Source organism: Phyllobates terribilis, unplaced genomic scaffold (genome assembly GCF_046119375.1).
Source record: "Phyllobates terribilis strain yellow unplaced genomic scaffold, ASM4611937v1 Scaffold_7__3_contigs__length_470593459, whole genome shotgun sequence".
In the NCBI taxonomy this organism is placed as follows: domain Eukaryota; kingdom Metazoa; phylum Chordata; class Amphibia; order Anura; family Dendrobatidae; genus Phyllobates; species Phyllobates terribilis.
This window is the reverse complement of record NW_027362767.1, coordinates 120,695,730-120,713,765: the sequence shown is the minus strand read 5'-3', so window position 1 is coordinate 120,713,765 and position 18,036 is coordinate 120,695,730. Positions and strand designations below refer to the sequence as shown.

General features: G+C 40.6%; 1 protein-coding gene across 2 annotated transcripts in view; it reads left to right on the top strand.

Moving 5' to 3' along the window:
* Positions 1 to 18,036, top strand: part of LOC141153876 (contactin-associated protein-like 5) — a 536,901-nt gene that overhangs the window by 417,759 nt on the left and 101,106 nt on the right. For both annotated transcript variants that reach the window (XM_073639117.1, XM_073639118.1), the window contains one exon: positions 16,889 to 17,039. In XM_073639117.1, the coding sequence (XP_073495218.1) occupies positions 16,889 to 17,039 (151 nt within the window). The remainder of the gene's footprint in view (positions 1 to 16,888; positions 17,040 to 18,036) is intronic.

Below are 18,036 nucleotides of genomic sequence, written 5' to 3'. Positions count from 1 at the left end.
GGATAAGTAATGTAATGTATGTACACAGTGACTGCACCAGTAGAATAGTGAGTGCAGCTCTGGAGTATAATACAGGATTTAACTCAGGATCAGTACAGGATAAGTAAAATAATGTATGTACACAGTGACTGCACCAGCAGAATAATGAGTGCAGCTCTGAAGTATAATACAGGATGCAACTCAGGATCAGTACAGGATCAGTAATATAATATATTTACACAGTAATTCCACCTGCAGAATAGTGAGTGCAGCTCTGGAGTACAATATAGGATGTAACTCAGGATCAGTAATGTAATGTATGTACACAGTGACTTCACACGCATAATAGTGAGTGCAGCTCTGGAGTATAATACAGGATGTAACTCAGGATCAATACAGAATTAGTAATGTAATGTATGTACACAGTAACTCTACCAGCAGAATAGTGAGTTCAGCTCTGGAGTATAATACAGGATGTAACTCAGGATCAGTACAGAATTAGTAATGTAATGTATGTACACAGTGACTCCACCAGCAGAATAGTGAGTGCAGCTCTGGAGTATAATACAGGAGGTTACTCAGGATCAGTACAGGATCAGTAATGTAATGTATGTACACAGTGACTGCACCAGCAGAATAGTGAGTGCAGCTCTGGAGTATAATACAGGATGTAACTCAGGATTAGTACAGGATAAGTAATGCAATATATGTACACTGTGACTGCACCAGCCGAATAGTGAGTGCAGCTCTGAAGCATAATACAAGATGTAACTCAGGATCAGTACAGGATCAGTAATGTAATGTATGTACACAGTGACTGCAGGAGCAGAATAGTGAGTGCAGCTCTCGGGTATAATACATGATGTAACTCAGTATCAGTACAGGATCAGTAATGTAATGTATGTACACAGTGACTGCACCAGCAGAGTAGTGAGTGCAGCTCTGAAGTATAATACAGGATGTAACTCGGGATCAGTACAGGATCAGTAATATAATGTATTTACACAGTAATTCCACCAGCAGAAGAGTGAGTGCAGCTCTGGAGTACAATACAGGATGTAACTCAGGATCAGTAATGTAATGTATGTACACAGTGACTTCACACGCATAATAGTGAGTGCAGCTCTGGAGTATAATACTGGATGTAACTCAGGATCAGTACAGAATTAGTAATGTAATGTATGTACACAGTGACTACCTGATAGAACCCTCCTGTTAGTTTTTTCTATCTTGTGTTGTGCGGTCACGTGACCATCTGCCTTTATATTCCAGCTCTGCCCTTCTGGCTTTGCTGGACTTCAGTGTTGTTTGACTGTCTTGCTAGCCTGGTGCTTCTGTGCCTATTTCTGTCAGTTCTCTTGGTCCTCTGGGACCTCTAGTACTTTTTGTCAGTTTGTCTTTTGTGTTCTACAACAACTTCTGTTTAGGAGGTGTCCCATTTTTGTCCCAGTCCTTAGTTCTTTTAGGGACCCCTCCCTTAATTCTATAGGTCTTCGTTCAGACTATCACTAGGAACAGGCAGCCCGCTACATCATAGGGATTCAGCTTTGTCTTACTGTAGGGACAGCTTTCCCCTATCTTTCCTTAGTTCTTGTTGCAGATCATAACAGTAAGTCCAGCCCAAAAAAAAACTTAAAGAAAAGAAATTTTTGGATCAGTATGGTTTCCATCTAGGAGTTGGCTCAACACCTGCAGGGATTGTCTCTGGAAGTGGCCGAGCTCCATCAACACCTGAGTAGCTCTCCTGGAGCACATTTTGTCGAACCCAAGTTAGGACTGCCTGATGTTTTTTGTGGTAATCAGCAAGATTTTTTTTCCTTTAAAAATGCTTGTTTGTTATATTTTCGTTTGAGACCAAGATCCTCTGGGAATGAATCACATCGCATTGGTTTTATTATGTCACTTTTGCGCTAGGAACCACAGGAGTGGGCCTTTTCTCTCCAACCTAATGATCCGGGTTTGGGGTCTGTTGAGGATTTTTTTTCTGCTATGGGGCTATTATATGACTATCCTGATCGAATCTCATCTGCTGAATCAGAACTCAGATGTTTGAATCAGGGGTCAGATGATGTTGAAAATTATTGCACACACTTCAGGAGATGGGCCTCAGAAGTTAAATGGTATGATTCTGCGCTGAGATGTTTATTTCTTGCCGGTCTGAGTGAAAGGGTTAAGGATTTGCTAATTGCATTCCCTGCACCTGAGACACTGCAGGAGGCTATGCAGTTAGCTGTTCGTATAGACAGGAGACTGAGGTCCAGGGTGAATGATGTAAAAACTCCTGTAACGTCAGGTCTTAGTTCCCAGAAAATCTGCTCTGACAGCAGAGAACCAATGGAGGTGGGGGCAATGTCAATCCGCTCTCAGGAAAGAGACCGGAGATTCGCCGAAGGTTTGTGTCTTTATTGTGGTAAAGCTGACCATTTGATTAAGCATTGTGAGTGTCATTTAAGTAAAGAAAAAAAAAAAGGTCAGTTACGCCCGTATAACTTGTTTACCCTCTGCAGGAGTATTTCTTTCTGGGAGTACCACTCTGCAGGGAAATTTGATTGAATTTCAGGTATTTGTGGATTGTGGTTTAACACTTAATGTGATTGATAAAGGGTTTTTGGAAAACCTTAAATTGAAATCCAAACCTTTGTCATCACCTATTTCTGTGGTTGCAATTGATAACACTCCTTTGAAATGTATTACTCACAAGACTGCTGCATTTTCCCTCCCTATCAATGGAGTTCACCAAGAAATTATGGACTTGGTTGTTTTGGATAATTTGCCCTCTCCAGTTGTTCTAGGATTGCCTTGGTTAAGACCGCACAATCCTTTATTGGACTGGTCTACTAATGTGATTAAGTCTTGGAGACCGAAGTGCTATGATAAATGTTGTAATGGTTGCATTGCGGCTGTGGTAAAAGGGGAATTACCTGTACCTATTCATGATTTTTGGAGGGTTTTTTCGGAGGAGGAGTCGCAAGTTTTACCTCCTCATAGGGATTATGATTGCGCCATTGAGTTTGTTCTGGGTGCTACTCTTCCCAAAAGTCGATTCTTTAATCTGACTATCCCTGAAAGAAAGGCCTTGGAGGAATACATACAGACTAGCCTGGCTGCTAGTCACATTAGACCTTCTAAGTCGCCTGTGGCAGTTGGATTCTTCTTTGGTAAAAAAAAAGGACGGCGGTTTACGTCCATTTCTGGATTTTCGTGAAATTAATAAGATTACCGTACGCAATTCCTACCCATTGCCGTTAATTCCTGACTTGTTTAACCAGTTAGTGGGAGCCAAATGGTTCTCCAAAATTGATCTCCGGGGGGCATACAATTTGTTACGAGTGAAGGAAGGAGGGTGATGAATGGAAAACTGCTTTTAACACTCCGGTAGGTCATTTTGAGAATCTGGTGATGCCTTTTGGTCTTACCAATGCACCTGCATTTTTTCAGAACCTTATTAACGACGTCCTGAAACCTTTGATTGGTAAGAATGTGATTGTGTATTTGGATGACATTTTGATTTATTCTCCAGATCTGGAGTCTCATTGGCGGAGTGTACGTGAGGTTTTGCAGTTGTTGAGTGATAATTCACTCTTTGCTAAGCTGGAGAAATGTGAGTTCGCTGTGCAGAAAGTTAGTTTTTTGGGCTACATTGTCTCCAGCGAGGGCTTTGAGATGGACCCGGTGAAGGTTCAGGCTGTGCAGGAATGGCCTAGGCCTATTGGTTTGAAATCTATACAGAGATTTTTGGGTTTTGCCAATTATTACAGGAAATTCATTAAGAATTTTTATGTAATTGTTAAACCTCTAAACGATCTCCCCAAGAAAGGTGCGAATACGGCCCAGAGGACTACTGAGGCCATTGAAGCGTTTGAGTATCTCAAGGAGAGGTTCAGTTCTGCCCCTATCCTTATGCAACTACCAGAGAAAAGAAGCGAAAATGGAATCCACAATTCTATAGCAAAAAGTAGTCAATATTTATTATGATAAAAAGATCAGACATACACAGAGATCAGTGCAGCAACACAAAAGGGCAATAAAATCAACAACAACCCTCTCCACATGTAACCCCAATAAAGGACCCATTATGAAAGTTATCCAAAGCAAACACAGATCCTATATATTTATTACATCGTATCTGATGTGTAGATTACAAGTGCAGCATTGAAGTAAATCACTATATAGGCTGACTACCCTCACTGGTGTATGATGGATACATATATGAATCATCCACCATGTTACACTCCTATTTACCACTACTGTTTGCCACGTGCGGTGCGCTAAGTAAATACAGGGAGCATAGATGTCACCACTGTATGCTTACCACAGCTCTCCAGTTTCCACATACGATCCACAGAGGGCAGTGAAGCTACTAGGGGTCCATTTAGAGGAGGCACATGTTGAGAGAGGCGCCCCTATCCTTATGCAGCCTGATGAGACCAAGCCTTTTTTGGTCGAGGTCGATGCTTCATCGGTGGGGGTCGGAGCAGTTTTGTCTCAGGAGAACAAGTGTGGAGTACATCCTTGGGCCTTCTTTTCGAGGAAATTTTCAGAAACCGAACTGAATTATGATGTTGGAAATCGGGAGTTGCTGGCTTTTAAATTGCGTTTGAACATTGGCGTCATTTTCTGGAAGGCGCTAGATTTCCTATTCAGGTTTTCACAGATCATAAGAATTTGATCTATCTGGATGCTGCCAAGCGCTTGAATGCCCGTCAAGCTAGGTGGGCACTTTTTTGTTTCTCGGTTTAATTTCTCTGTTACCTATATCCCTGGTACTAAGAATGTTAAAGCCGATGCTTTATCTCGCAGTTTCTCTCCTACGGTCGGTGCCGAGGAGGAGGAGAGCATTTTACAGAAAGAAGTTCTGGTGGCGGCTTTGGACTCCGTTTTGGAGAATGGGATTCTGAAAGCTCAAGATGATGCTCCATCTAACACTCCCCATGGGAGGTTATTCGTGCCTAGAGCCTTTAGGAGAGATTTGTTTGTGGAGTGTCATGAGTCTCGGTTGACAGGTCGTCCAGGAATTTCGGAAACTAAGAGACTTATCAGTCGCAGTTTTTGGTGGCCTGGATGGCAGAAGGAAGTCATCAAGTGGGTGCGTCAATGTACGGTGTGTGCTTGGTCAAAGGCTTCACATACTCCTGCTGCGGGGTTGCTTTGCCCTCTGGAAGTTCCTAGTGCGCCTTTGACACATCTCACAATGGATTTTATTACTGATCTTCCTGTGTCCGAGGGTTTTACTGTCATCTCGGTGGTCGTGGACCGTTTTAGTAAGATGTGTCACTTGGTTCCATTCATTAAGTTGCCCTGCGCCAAGACACTCGCTAAGGCGTTTGTTAAGGAGATTGTCAAACTCCATGGCGTTCCCACGGATATTGTTTCTCATAGAGGACCTCAGTTTGTGGCTCGCTTTTGGCGTGCTTTTTGTGACAGGTTGGGAGTCCATTTGTCATTTTCGTCTGGTTATCATCCTGAGTCTAATGGACAGACTGAAAGAAAGAACCAGGATGTTGAACAGTTTTTGCATTGTTTTGTGGCAGACAATCAAGAGGTGTGGTCTGAGTTTCTGCCTCTCGCAGAATTTGCTCTTAACAATCATACATCCTCCTCTGCTGGGTGTTCTCCTTTTTTTTGTTGTACTGGGAGACATCCGTCTTTTGGTTCGTTCTCCAAATTAGGGTCGGCGGTGGGGGGGACCTCACATCATTTTTTTTAAGGTCCCCCCATTTTTAAGAACAGTAAAGGCAAAGCAGACAGTTATGGGCTGATATTAATAGGCTGGGAAGGTCAATGGATGTTGGCTCCTTCCCAGCATAATAAGACCAGCTGTCTGCTTTCCCTTGGCTGGTTATTGAAAATAAGGGAGACCGTTTTTCAATTTATTTATTTATTTTACACTGCCAGGTCAGGTCACGTGATGCTCCGGCCAGTCACAGCCAGTCCATTACTTGGCATAGCTGTGATGGGGCTGGAAGTGCCCACTCCCTTAAAACTCGTTGATTGGCTGTGCTGAAATCTTTCAGCAAGCTTTATTAGGCTGCCAAACCCGAACAGTAACATGGACGTACAATAAGAAGTCCATGTTCGAAGTTCAGCACCAGACACAAGGTGTCCGGTACGAACTCCAAACTTTACCATTTGGGTTCACTCATCCCTACTCAACATTGTTCCTAACTTCATTTACTATTTTGCGCTTGGCCTTCCTTACAGATGAGGACGAGTGTTTATCTTTGACCTCTCAATGGTCCAAATGGGGATATTCTTAAGTCCCAAAGGAAAGACGTTAAAACTTTGCCTTTAATCATATAGGATAAAAACAAAATTGGCAGAATGTTCACATATGAAAAGAAAACATAATGCTTATGTGTTTCAGGAAGAAAAAACCTTAATGATTGAGATTTGATTAACTGTTTTTCTACTTGAAATACGTAAGAATTATGTTTTGTTTTAATATGTGCACATTGTGCCAATTTTTTTATCCTATATGATTAAAGGCTAAGTTTTAACTGCTTTCCTTTGGTGCTGGAGAACATCCATTTTTGGACTATTGAGAGCTAGTGGACCTGGAAGCCAGACCAGAGCATACTCCATGCACCACTCCCAGCCCCACAGACCGTCTACCATGTAAGTTGGGTATTCTTGGGATACTTACTGTATCTCTAACATAGGAGGGGTAAGCTGAATTGATACTTTATTTATTTTCTGCGTTTATCTTTGTGCATTGCGCTGAGATTAACATTTAAAGGAGTTGTCCTAGACTTAGGCTGTGTGCCCACAATGCGTTTTTCAAGCGTTTATGCTGCGGAATTTCCGCAGCGTAAACGCTTGAAAAACGCATGGTAATCTGCCCACCATGGTCCCCAATGACAAGCCGCACTGTCAATGCCCATGCTACGGATTTTTCCGCAACGTTTATGCTGCGCTCAAAAATCCGCAGCATGTCCATTAATTTTGCGGAAGCGCGGCGTAATCGCCGCCATTGACTTGCATTGAGACGCACATAATCCGTGTCAGTACATTTGTACTCAATGATTATATGCGTTTCAGTGTGCGGATGGTACCCAGTTCTGGAGGAGAAGAGACTCTCCTCCAGACCTGGGTACCATTGTACCTGTAAAAAAAAGAATAGAATAAAAAATAAAGATTATATTCACCTTCCGACGGCCCCCGGTCTCCTTCCCTGTGCTTGCGGGCAGGACTGAAGGACCTGCGGTGACGTCACAGTCATGTGACCGCAGGCCCTTCAGTGCAGTGTCCCGCGATATCCCGGCAGCCAGGAACGAGCGCAGCAACACACCCCGGGCCATCGGAAGGTAAGTATAAGTTTATTTTTTTTATTTTTAAACATTCTTTTACGGTCACACTATATAAATCCATGCCGGTTGCATGGATTTATATAGTGTGACCTAGTTGTCAAGCACTTTCCAAGTGATGCTAAAATCGCCTGGAAAGCGCTTGTCAATCCGCATGCGGAAACGCATGTGAAAACGCTTCAAATCCGCATGTATTTGGCAGGAAAAACGCATGTACAATCTGCATGCGTTTTTTCTGCCAGGGAGATGCAGAAATGCTGCAGAAATTTTCTGCTTCATTTCTGCATCGTGGGCACATAGCCTTAGGATAGCCATACACATTGTAAAGAGCCAAACTAGAAATACTTTGTAAACCATGTAGTGGCCATTCTCAGGTCCTACAGGTCAGCTCCCATTAAAGTGAAGGTCATAGGGTCTTAAGTCCTGAATAACCTCCTAATGCAACAGAGGATCCACTGACCCCTCCTAGAGAGATCCCATCCATTGCAGAAAGTGAGGAGATGATGAAGTGAAGGACATAGATCTCCCTGAGAATTTGCCTCTAGAGCTTATTTTATATGAAAGGGGTCATTACCAGTTTGAGACATGTAATGACTGACAGTCTGCTCTCTTGGTCTCTATGTCTCACATTGGCAGCGCCAACTTTAATACACAATAATCTCTGGAGGCAGATTCTCAGGGAGATCTATGTCCAGCCCATAGATCTTAACAGCTTATTTATATATTAAGAAAAGTAGGGATATCTCTGAAATAAGACATCAGATCGCAGATATCAAGGTATCATTTTATTCAACTTTCTATGACCTACATGCCAATGTAGACTTCTTAGGAGGGTTGATCCTAATGACAGGTTCCCTTTAAAAGTAGACAGATTTAGACAGCATGAACCAATTTGATAAATTTGGCCCCTTATTAGACGGTCTAGTCTAAGGTTACAATGTTTTTGAATTAGACAGTTTGTGGAGCAACACTTTACTCTTTTCTCATGTATCATATTGGGATTGTTTGGCTATTTTGTTCTAAAATAATGCAGCAAAAAGGGAAACTGTGTTATGTGATTAATCTTGATACTCTTATCTCATTTTACTTGTTATTTAAAGGTCAGAACTTATTAATGAGGCAACTGTCCACTAATAGCGGCACATACTATAGATATGGAAGCCATGTTTATTTCCACAAGACTCTAGTAATCCGCTGTACATCTCTTTTCAGTGAGACAAATATATGACATTCGGGGAACAAGTTACAATTGTTTGGCATCTTTCCTCCTATTTCCAAGTTTCTGCGGAGTTCCTGTGAAGCCTCATTAGGATATGAAAACATAATGATAGAAGTCAATATGTAATGAGGCTTTCTCTGCTCGTTCGCCCCAGATTTAGACTCCGGTTCCTGAGTGGGAATGTAGACCTCATTATAAATATATTACATGCGATATCTTGGCTACCTAGCTTTGCTGATGAGAACTTAAATAGTGAATATCACTGTTCTCCACTGCTTTCAATCTCAGCAACATTATGCAGCGTTCTGCTTATTACATCTTGGATTTTGATAATATACTGCATTATAAAACATCTAACGTGTACAATATATCGTCTATACTGGCAGCATTGCTTCACTTCCAATACATCTGGCCTTATAGGTGAAGTCTACTCGTGAGTGGTTTTCAGGGAAGTTAAATAACCAGAGTCATTGTATCATCTAATTCCAAAACCAGTGGAATAACTGCAGAGGGTTTGTTGTCACATCCGGACCTGGAGCCTAAAGTGACCCAACAAAGTCCTTATGGCCCATAGGAGAAGAACTTTGATAATCACCTTCTCTGTTGGAGATCTCACATTGTAAGAAGGTTTAAGTTATGCCCCAAATCACTCCATATACTGTACTTGTCTGTGGCTGAAAGGTGGTGTTACCAGTGTAAGACATGTAGATCAAGAGAGCAGACTGTCAGTCATTACATGTCTCACACTGGTGACGCCCACTTTCATATAAAATAATCTCAGGAGGTAGATTCTCAGGGAGATCTATGTCCGGCCCATAGATCTTAACAGCTCATTTACCTATTGAGAAAAACATGGATTTCTCTAGACTAAGACACCAGATTGCATATATCAGGGTATCATTGTATTTAACGTTTTATGACCTGTATGTCCATGTAGATGGCTTAGGAGGGTGGATCCTACTGACAGATGCCCTTTAAAAAATGGAGATTCAATTACCTTTATTTACTAAAATAATAGATAAACCCATTTTTCTGATGACTCCACCATGTCCTTAAGGAGTAACCACACCTTTTTCTTCACTATTTCATAAATCAATAGCCCACATGATGATAAGAAACTTTGTTTTATGCCTTATCAAAGAAATGTGCTTCTTTCTCCTCCTGGATTGATCTTTCAATATATGTGTAAAATCTATCAAATCTGTATTCAGTGAAGACATATTTTCCCATTACTGAGATAGGAGATGACAGTTGGTTATTCTAAAATTCTACGGGGAAGAGTTAGAGACAGACACAGAAAGAGGCAGCTTTATCTGATAAGCTATATTACATGGTTTCTAATTTTCACATATACTATTGAATTATGGAATAAGAAATATTACTCATTTAGAATCATCTTAAGCGGAAATTGGAGAAATAGCATTAATGTAAGATCCATTTTAGATGTCTCTTCAACTTTCATTAGCAAAATGCCCAGGTTGAGGACAGTGTAATTAAGATGGTGGTGGTGTTCTATTTGGTTTCTGCTCTATGTACATGTCTTGTATTACAAATTATCTATCTACCCATCTATCTATCTAAAGGTAGCTAAGTGATAATAGTAAAACTCACTTGTGTGAATACTACAAATCAATACAGAGTTATATTATGTGCAATCACAGTATTGAGGACGGATACTGAAAATGTACAAGCCAAAATAGTCAGTGCAGTAAAACTTATGGCTCCTTAAGGTACATAGAGATAAGCAGGAAGAGAGTGAAATAACATGAAAGTTCACAGTGATAATAATGCACAGTAGCATGGAGTACACGATAATTATCAAAGAAAACACACCCGATGCGCGTTTCACGTAAAGCTTGGTCAGGGGGCAAACTCTATTTATCTATTCAATATATCAAAAGGTGGGGAAGTGATAATAGCAAAACTCACTTGTGTGAATACTATAAATAAATACAGATTTATATTATGTGCAATCACAATATTCAGGATGGATACTGAAAAGGTACAAGCCAAAATAGTCAGTGCAGTAAAACTTATGGCCCTTAGGGTACATACAGATAAACAGTAAGAGAGTGATGTAATATGAAAGTTCACAGTGAAAATAATGCACAGTACCATGGAGTACACATTACTTATCAAAGAAAACACACCCGACGAGCGTTTCACATAAAGCTTTGTCAGGGGGCAAACTCTATTCATCCATTCAATATATCTAAAAGTAGGGAAGTGATAATTGCAAAACTCACTTGTGTGAATACCATAAATCAATGCAGAGTTATATTATGTGCAATCACAGTATTGAGGATGGATACTGAAAAGGTACAAGCCAAAATAGCCAGTGCAGTATAACTTATGACCCTTTAAGGTACATACAAATAAACAGGAAGAGAGTGATATCACATGAAAGTTCACATAATGATAATAATGCACAATGGCATGGAGTACACTTTACCTATCAAAGAAAACACAAACGACTCGTGTTTCGCATCACTCTTCTTCAGGGGGCAAAATCTATTTATCTATCTACAGAATCTACCTATGTATCTGTCTATCTGATCAGATTCTCAGTATTGAGCTTAGCTATGTTTGTGCATTACTATAGAAATCATGATGGGTATATTTGAGCTCTTAGGGAGGATTTACCGTAGCTGGTACACACTAGGTCTCAGATATAAATGGCACCTGCTCAGGTTTAATATAGCCTTAGAATGCCCTGGAAACATGATTTATTTCTACACAGAGATTGCAGGTGGGAAGCCATGCCCGAGACTGATGTGCAGGGACAGCTCATGCATTGGAAGCTCGGCACGTTCACTTAGCCGTTTCCAATCTAGTGTGAAACATGTTTGCTTCAAGCTTTACTCCTGTGCAAGGAAACCTAGAATAAGAAAATCTGACCTGACAGATCATAATTATATCACTGCTCTCTAACCTGAGCTCAGACAAAGACATGGGGCACAAGAGGTATAGAGAAAGGAGATTATGCGGTAGCAGCTGTTAAACTACAAGACCAGCAAAAGGAAAAAAACTTAGGAAAGGTATAGAAAAAAAGAAAAAGTGAGGACAGGTGCTCTGAAAGTAATTGCTATGCAAATGAGCAGCACCCACTACTAGCACCGGAAAAGGTATAAATAAGCCAAATGTTTCAGTATTGAGCTATACACCTGATGAAGGCTGACCCAGCCGAAACGCGTTGTGTTTTTATCTTTGCATTTTAATAAACCTTATTGAAGAATCCTGGAAACAAAGTGGAAGCACCAATTTCTTGTATTTTTCCTAAAACAATGCTTTTTCTACGTTTGTCACATTGAGTCATGAGAACGTTGTTCGGTGCACACTGGACTATTCATTATACAGTGAGCTGGCCATCTCTTTTTATTCCTGCTGTTCCCCAGAGTATTCCAATTTTTGTTTTGTTTCTTTTTTGTTTAAATCTGTCATACGGCTACCTTTTTATTTATTCCTGTTTTTTATTATCTTTCCAAGGGAGTGTGTCTCACACGGTAATGACGCAGAGCAGCCTAAAGACATGCCCCCCAAAGCTTCCTCCAAGCAATGTCCACTAGGTGAGGACAATAAAAAACAGCACTATATAAAAAGGATCCGTATGGCAAATTTAAAAACAAATTTTCAAGGGAACAGCAGGATAAAAAGTAGATAAAAACTCGACACTTTTGACCGGATGATGGGTTCTCTTTAAAGGGAGTCCTACAAGTTTTTCCTATTTTGCACATTTATGGCATATCCACAGGCTTAATTTTCACATTAAAAAAAAACTAAGATGGAAACAAAATGATACCCTGCTATAAGTAAGTAAAAAGCAATAGTGCATATAAATAACATAGGGGACTTAGTAAAAACTGTTTTTGATCCAAAAAAACATAAAAGCCATCCCACCAGCGTCAAGTTGTACCCAAATTGGAATGGTCCTAACCTCTAGTATTAAAACCTTACCATGTACAGTGGGGAAAAAAAGTATTTAGTCAGCCACCAATTGTGCAAGTTCTCCCACTTAAAAAGATGAGGTCGGCCTGTAATTGACATCATAGGTAGACCTCAACTATGAGAGACAAAATGAGAAAACAAATCCTGAAAATCACATTGTCTGATTTGGAAAGAAATTTTTTTTAAATTTTGTTGGAAAATAAGTATTTGGTCAATTACAAAAGTCCATCTCAATACTTTGTTATATAGCCTTTGTTGGCAATGACAGAGGTCAAACCTTTTCTGTAAGTCTTCACAAGGTTGGCACACACTGTTGCTGTTATGTTGGCCCATTCCTCCATGCAGATGTCCTCTAGAGCAGTGATGTTTTGGGGCTGTCGCTGGGCAACACGGACTTTCAACTCCCTCCAAAGGTTTTCTATAGGGTTTAGATGTGGAGACTGGCTAGGTCACTCCAGGACCTGGAAATGCTTCTTACGAAGCCACTCCTTCATTGTCCTGGCCGTGTGCTTGGGATCATTGTCATGCTGAAAGACCCAGCCATGTTTCATCTTTAATGCTCTTGCTGATCGAAGGAGGTTTGCACTCAAAATCTCATGATACATGGCCCCATTCATTCTTTCATGTACAGTATGGACCAAAAGTTTGGACACACCTTCTCATTTATTGATTTTTCTGTATTTTCATGATTATGAAAATTGTACATTCACACTGAAGGCATCAAAACTATAAATTAACACATGTGTAATTATATGCTTAACAAAAAAGTGTGAAACAACTGAAAATATGTCTTATATTCTAGGTTCTTCAAAGTAGTCACCTTTTGTTTTGATGACTGCTTTGCACACTCTTGGCATTCTCTTGATGAACTTCAAGAGGTAGTCACCGGAAATGGTCTTCCAACAATCTTGAAGGAGTTCCCAGAGATGCTTAGCACTTGTTGGCCCTTTTGCCTTCACTCTGCGGTCCAGCTCACCCCAAACCATCTCAATTGGGTTCAGGTCTGGTGACTGTGGAGGCCAGGTCATCTGGCGTAGCACCCCATCACTCTCCTTCTTGGTCAAATAACCCTTACACAGCCTGGAGGTGTGTTTGGGGTCATTGTCCTGTTGAAAAATAAATGATGGTCCAACTAAACGCAAACCGGATGGAATAGCATGCCGCTGCAAGATGCTGTGGTAGCCATGCTGGTTCAGTATGCCTTCAATTTTGAATAAATCCCCAACAGTGTCACTAGCAATGCACCCCCACACCATCACACCTCCTCCTACATGCTTCACAGTGGGAACCAGGCATGTAGAGTCCATCCGTTCACCTTTTCTGCGTCGCACAAAGACATGGTGGTTGGAACCAAAGATCTCAATTTGGACTCATCAGACTAAAGCACAGATTTCCACTGGTCTAATGTCCATTCCTTGTGTTCTTTAGCCCAAACAAGTCTCTTCTGCTTGTTGCCTGTCCTTAGCAGTGGTTTCCTAGCAGCTATTTTACCATGAAGGCCTGCTGCATAAAGTCTCCTCTTAACAGTTGTTGTAGAGATGTGTCTGCTGCTAGAACTCTGTGTGGCATTGACCTGGTCTCTAATCAGAGCTGCTGTTAAACTGCAATTTCTGAGGCTGGTGTCTCGGATAAACTTATCCTCAGAAGCAGAGGTGACTCTTGGTCTTCCTTTCCTGGGGCGGTCCCCATGTGATCCAGTTTCGTTGTAGCGCTTGATGGTTTTTGCAACTGCACTTGGGGACACATTCAAAGTTTGCCTAATTTTTCGGACTGACTGACCTTCATTTCTTAAAGTAATGATGGCCACTCGTTTTTCTTTACTTAGCTGCTTTTTTCTTGCCATAATACAAATTCTAACAGTCTATTCAGTAGGACTATCAGCTGTGTATCCACCTGACTTCTGCACAACACAACTGATGGTCCCAACCCCATTTATAAGGCAAGAAATCCCACTTATGAAACCTGACAGGGCACACCTGTGAAGTGAAAACCATTTCCGGTGACTACCTCTTGAAGCTCATCAAGAGAATGCCAAGAGTGTGCAAAGCAGTCATCAAAGCAAAAGGTGGCTACTTTGAAGAACCTGGAATATAAGACATATTTTCAGTTGTTTCACACTTTTTTGTTAAGTATATAATTCCACATGTGTTAATTCATAGTTTTGATGCCTTCAGTGTGAATGTACAATTTTCAAAGTCATGAAAATACAGACAAATCTTTAAATGAGAAGGTGTGTCCAAACTTTTGGTCTGTACTGTATATATATATATAAATATATATATATATATATATATATATATATATATATATTGTAATGCAGCAGCTTGCTAGCATTACTGTAAATGGTCCAGGATGTGTTTTACCTGACCATGTACCTTCCCCTTTAACTGACTGGTCACATGACTGTGACATCACACAGGTCCTGGATGCACAGTAAGGGTCTGTACACATGACTGGGACAGCACACAGGACCTATACGCACAGCTGACTGATCACATGACTGTGACATCATCAAGGTCCTGTCAGTATGGGTGTATGTGTGCACAGGATATATAAACCCCGGTAATTGGAGACAGGTGTGTTCGGTGTGAGAGACATGAGGCCTGTTCCCCATGTGTGTGGGACACCGTTCTGCCTAGTGAGGCTGAGTGAAGCCTGGTGCTTGAAAGGCTGAGACTGGATCCTGTGAGTGGATGCCAGTGGCCTTGGAAGGCAGAGGCTTGGTGAAGAGTTCGGAAAGGCGCAGACTGGATGTGTGTGAGTGAAACATTCCAGTAGCCTTAGACGGGACGACGGCTAGAGACCCCTACCTGGGAAGCCACAAAGCCACAGTGGTGGCGGATTAAAGGGACTGCAGCAACTAAACCCGGCAAAGGTAATACACTTTGTTACATGGACTGTGTTATGGACATTGCTATAGTATTACCTTGCTGAAGGCTGTGTCCTGGGCCAATTGGGCCTGTCTGCTATTTGAGAGACTCCCGGATGTTAAGTGTGTAAACATGCCGGTGACAAACTAAGATGGACATCATGTGTGTGAACAGCTGTTTATGATAACATAATAAACTGCAGTATTGAGAAAATACCGGAAGGACATTGCACGTGTGCTTAATTTACCCGGTGCAGTGAGTATCCCCCAGTATGATGACTAGCGCTGCCTTACAATATATATATATATATATATATATATATATATATATAGATATATAGATATATAGATATATATATAGATATATATATACACACACTAGTACACATCTTTTATTACAGCACATAGTTATATTCTGATCTCTTTTGAGCTCTTCATATTACACAGTATATGTAATATTACCTGACAAACTGTTTCTGATAACGGTGAAATGAATTGTTTTGCAGCAATTAATCAAGCAAGTAACAAGATGATGTGGCCTCATTTATAATGTGTGACTAATGCCACCATTATCCCAATGAATATGTAAATTCCCCTCTTCAATTTCACAATGTCCTGATGAACAACACACATTTGTTATTTGTATTGTTGTGAGAATTCATCAGCAGTCGTTACTGATTATCCTGCACCCATCATCAGCCCTGGGCTCTTCTGATACCTAAAGACTCCTTTTTTCAGTTTTTCTATCTGATTTTCTCAGTCTTGTAAGTTTTCTTACTGACGGAGTCTTTATGAACAATGTCACAGTTACTGATGCTATATACACTTTACTAGCACCATCAGAAAGTATACGATCCTTACAATATGGCATGCGTTTCTGTAAATAAAGCAAAGTTCTGAAACTTTGTAATATACTATAGAGTTAGTTTATCTATTTTTTTATGCATATAAAAGCTGCAAAGTTTTGAACTTTATTATTTTAAAAGGATCAAGCTTAATGGAAGAGGCAGCTTGAGTTAAAACCCCATTAAATCACTACAATTAACACCAGAAAGTGGCATAGATTATAGTAGAAATCTCCTCCAGTTATAGATTTGCCCTGACTTATTGACTTCCCCCACAGGACTTTTTCCCCATACTCTGATCCGGGCAAGAGTCCTTGTAGAGTGAGGGGGATAGAGATGAAATGTAACCACCCATTGTGAATGGTGGGTTGTGTGTTATCTATTTTATATAGAATTGTTACCTGTCTTTGTTATCCTGTCTGTGATGATAACGAGACTGATGAACAGTCTTTTGTACAGAACAGGAAGTATGAGTCTAGTATAATTCCTAAAAGACTTATTTGAAAATTGCAAGATGTTAGAAATTAGAATGTTTTAAATATAATTATATGGAAAATTGGAGAAAAAAAAAAAAAACAATATGAAAATGGTAAAAAAAAGTACATTTAACAGAAAAACCTTAAACACATTCCGTGAAAAAAAAAGTGTGAAATTAAAGTGTGTTGAAATATCTCATTAAATGACGAACATGTATTCAGTGATATTGCTGTGTGATGGGTGTTTGCAGATGGTGCCCCCTTCACCTGGTGGATTGGAAGAGGTAATGAGAGGCACACGGACTGGGGAGGTTCTTTACCGGGGCAGTGCACCTGTGCCTTAGAGGAGAACTGCATTGATATGAGATATTACTGCAACTGTGACGCCGACAGGAACGACTGGTAAGACTGAAGCCCCCTATATCACTGCACAGAAATGGGATTGGCTAGATATGGTACACAGGGGTGGGACTGTCAGTTGGCCAAGCTCATACAGATATTTTAAAGAAGTGCTCAAATCAAAATGTTATCCTCTTAATATATTGCGATCATCATATTATACAGCACTGTGTACATACAATTGCTCATTTTGCCTTTCTACCCTGTTAATTCTTCTTTTTTCCGTTAGGTCTATGACATCACGTGATTAAAAACTGACTAGCTGAATCCATCTAAGCTATATGTAGAAACAGGAGGTCAAAGTTCTCTGCATGAGTCATGAGTCATTGCAAAAGTCCCTGGCAGGGTGAGGAGGAGCAGCTGGGTCAGGAGGTGAAGAGGGGAATGATTTCTGCAGGGACAAGAGACTTCCTGTTTCTACATAGAGCAGAAAAAAAGAGAAGAATTTGCTGGGTAGAAAGGGAAATGAGCAATTGTAAGTGCACAGTGCTATATAATATGATGACTGCAATATATTAAGAGGATAAAAATATCGATGGGAAAAGGAGTGCTCCTTTAATGTCTGACTCCTGCAAGCCCCCTCATCAAGGCGGGTGAGAAAATTGCCAGTATTGATGAATCAGGATGGGTGTGTTTAAAGTCTTTTACATTTAGGATTTCCTTATAGAGTGTCATTAACTGAGAGTCAATAATTACTTATTCATGTATCTTCTGTCTCATTATTATTGCTATTGGGGTTATTTAGTTTGCGAAAACGAAGGCTTGGGGCGATCTTACTACAATGTACAAATCAATGAAGGGAGAGTACAGAGAGCTTTCTAATGATCTTTTTACGCCTTGCCCTGCTAGGCCTGGACAAGGGGGCATCCTCTATGTCTAGAGGAAAGAAGGTTTAATCATAATCAAGTGATGTTGTAATGGTGGATTCACTATAATCGTTCAAAGAGGCCTGGATGCCTTTCTTGAAAAATGTCAATTAAAGGTAATGAGTACCAGATTC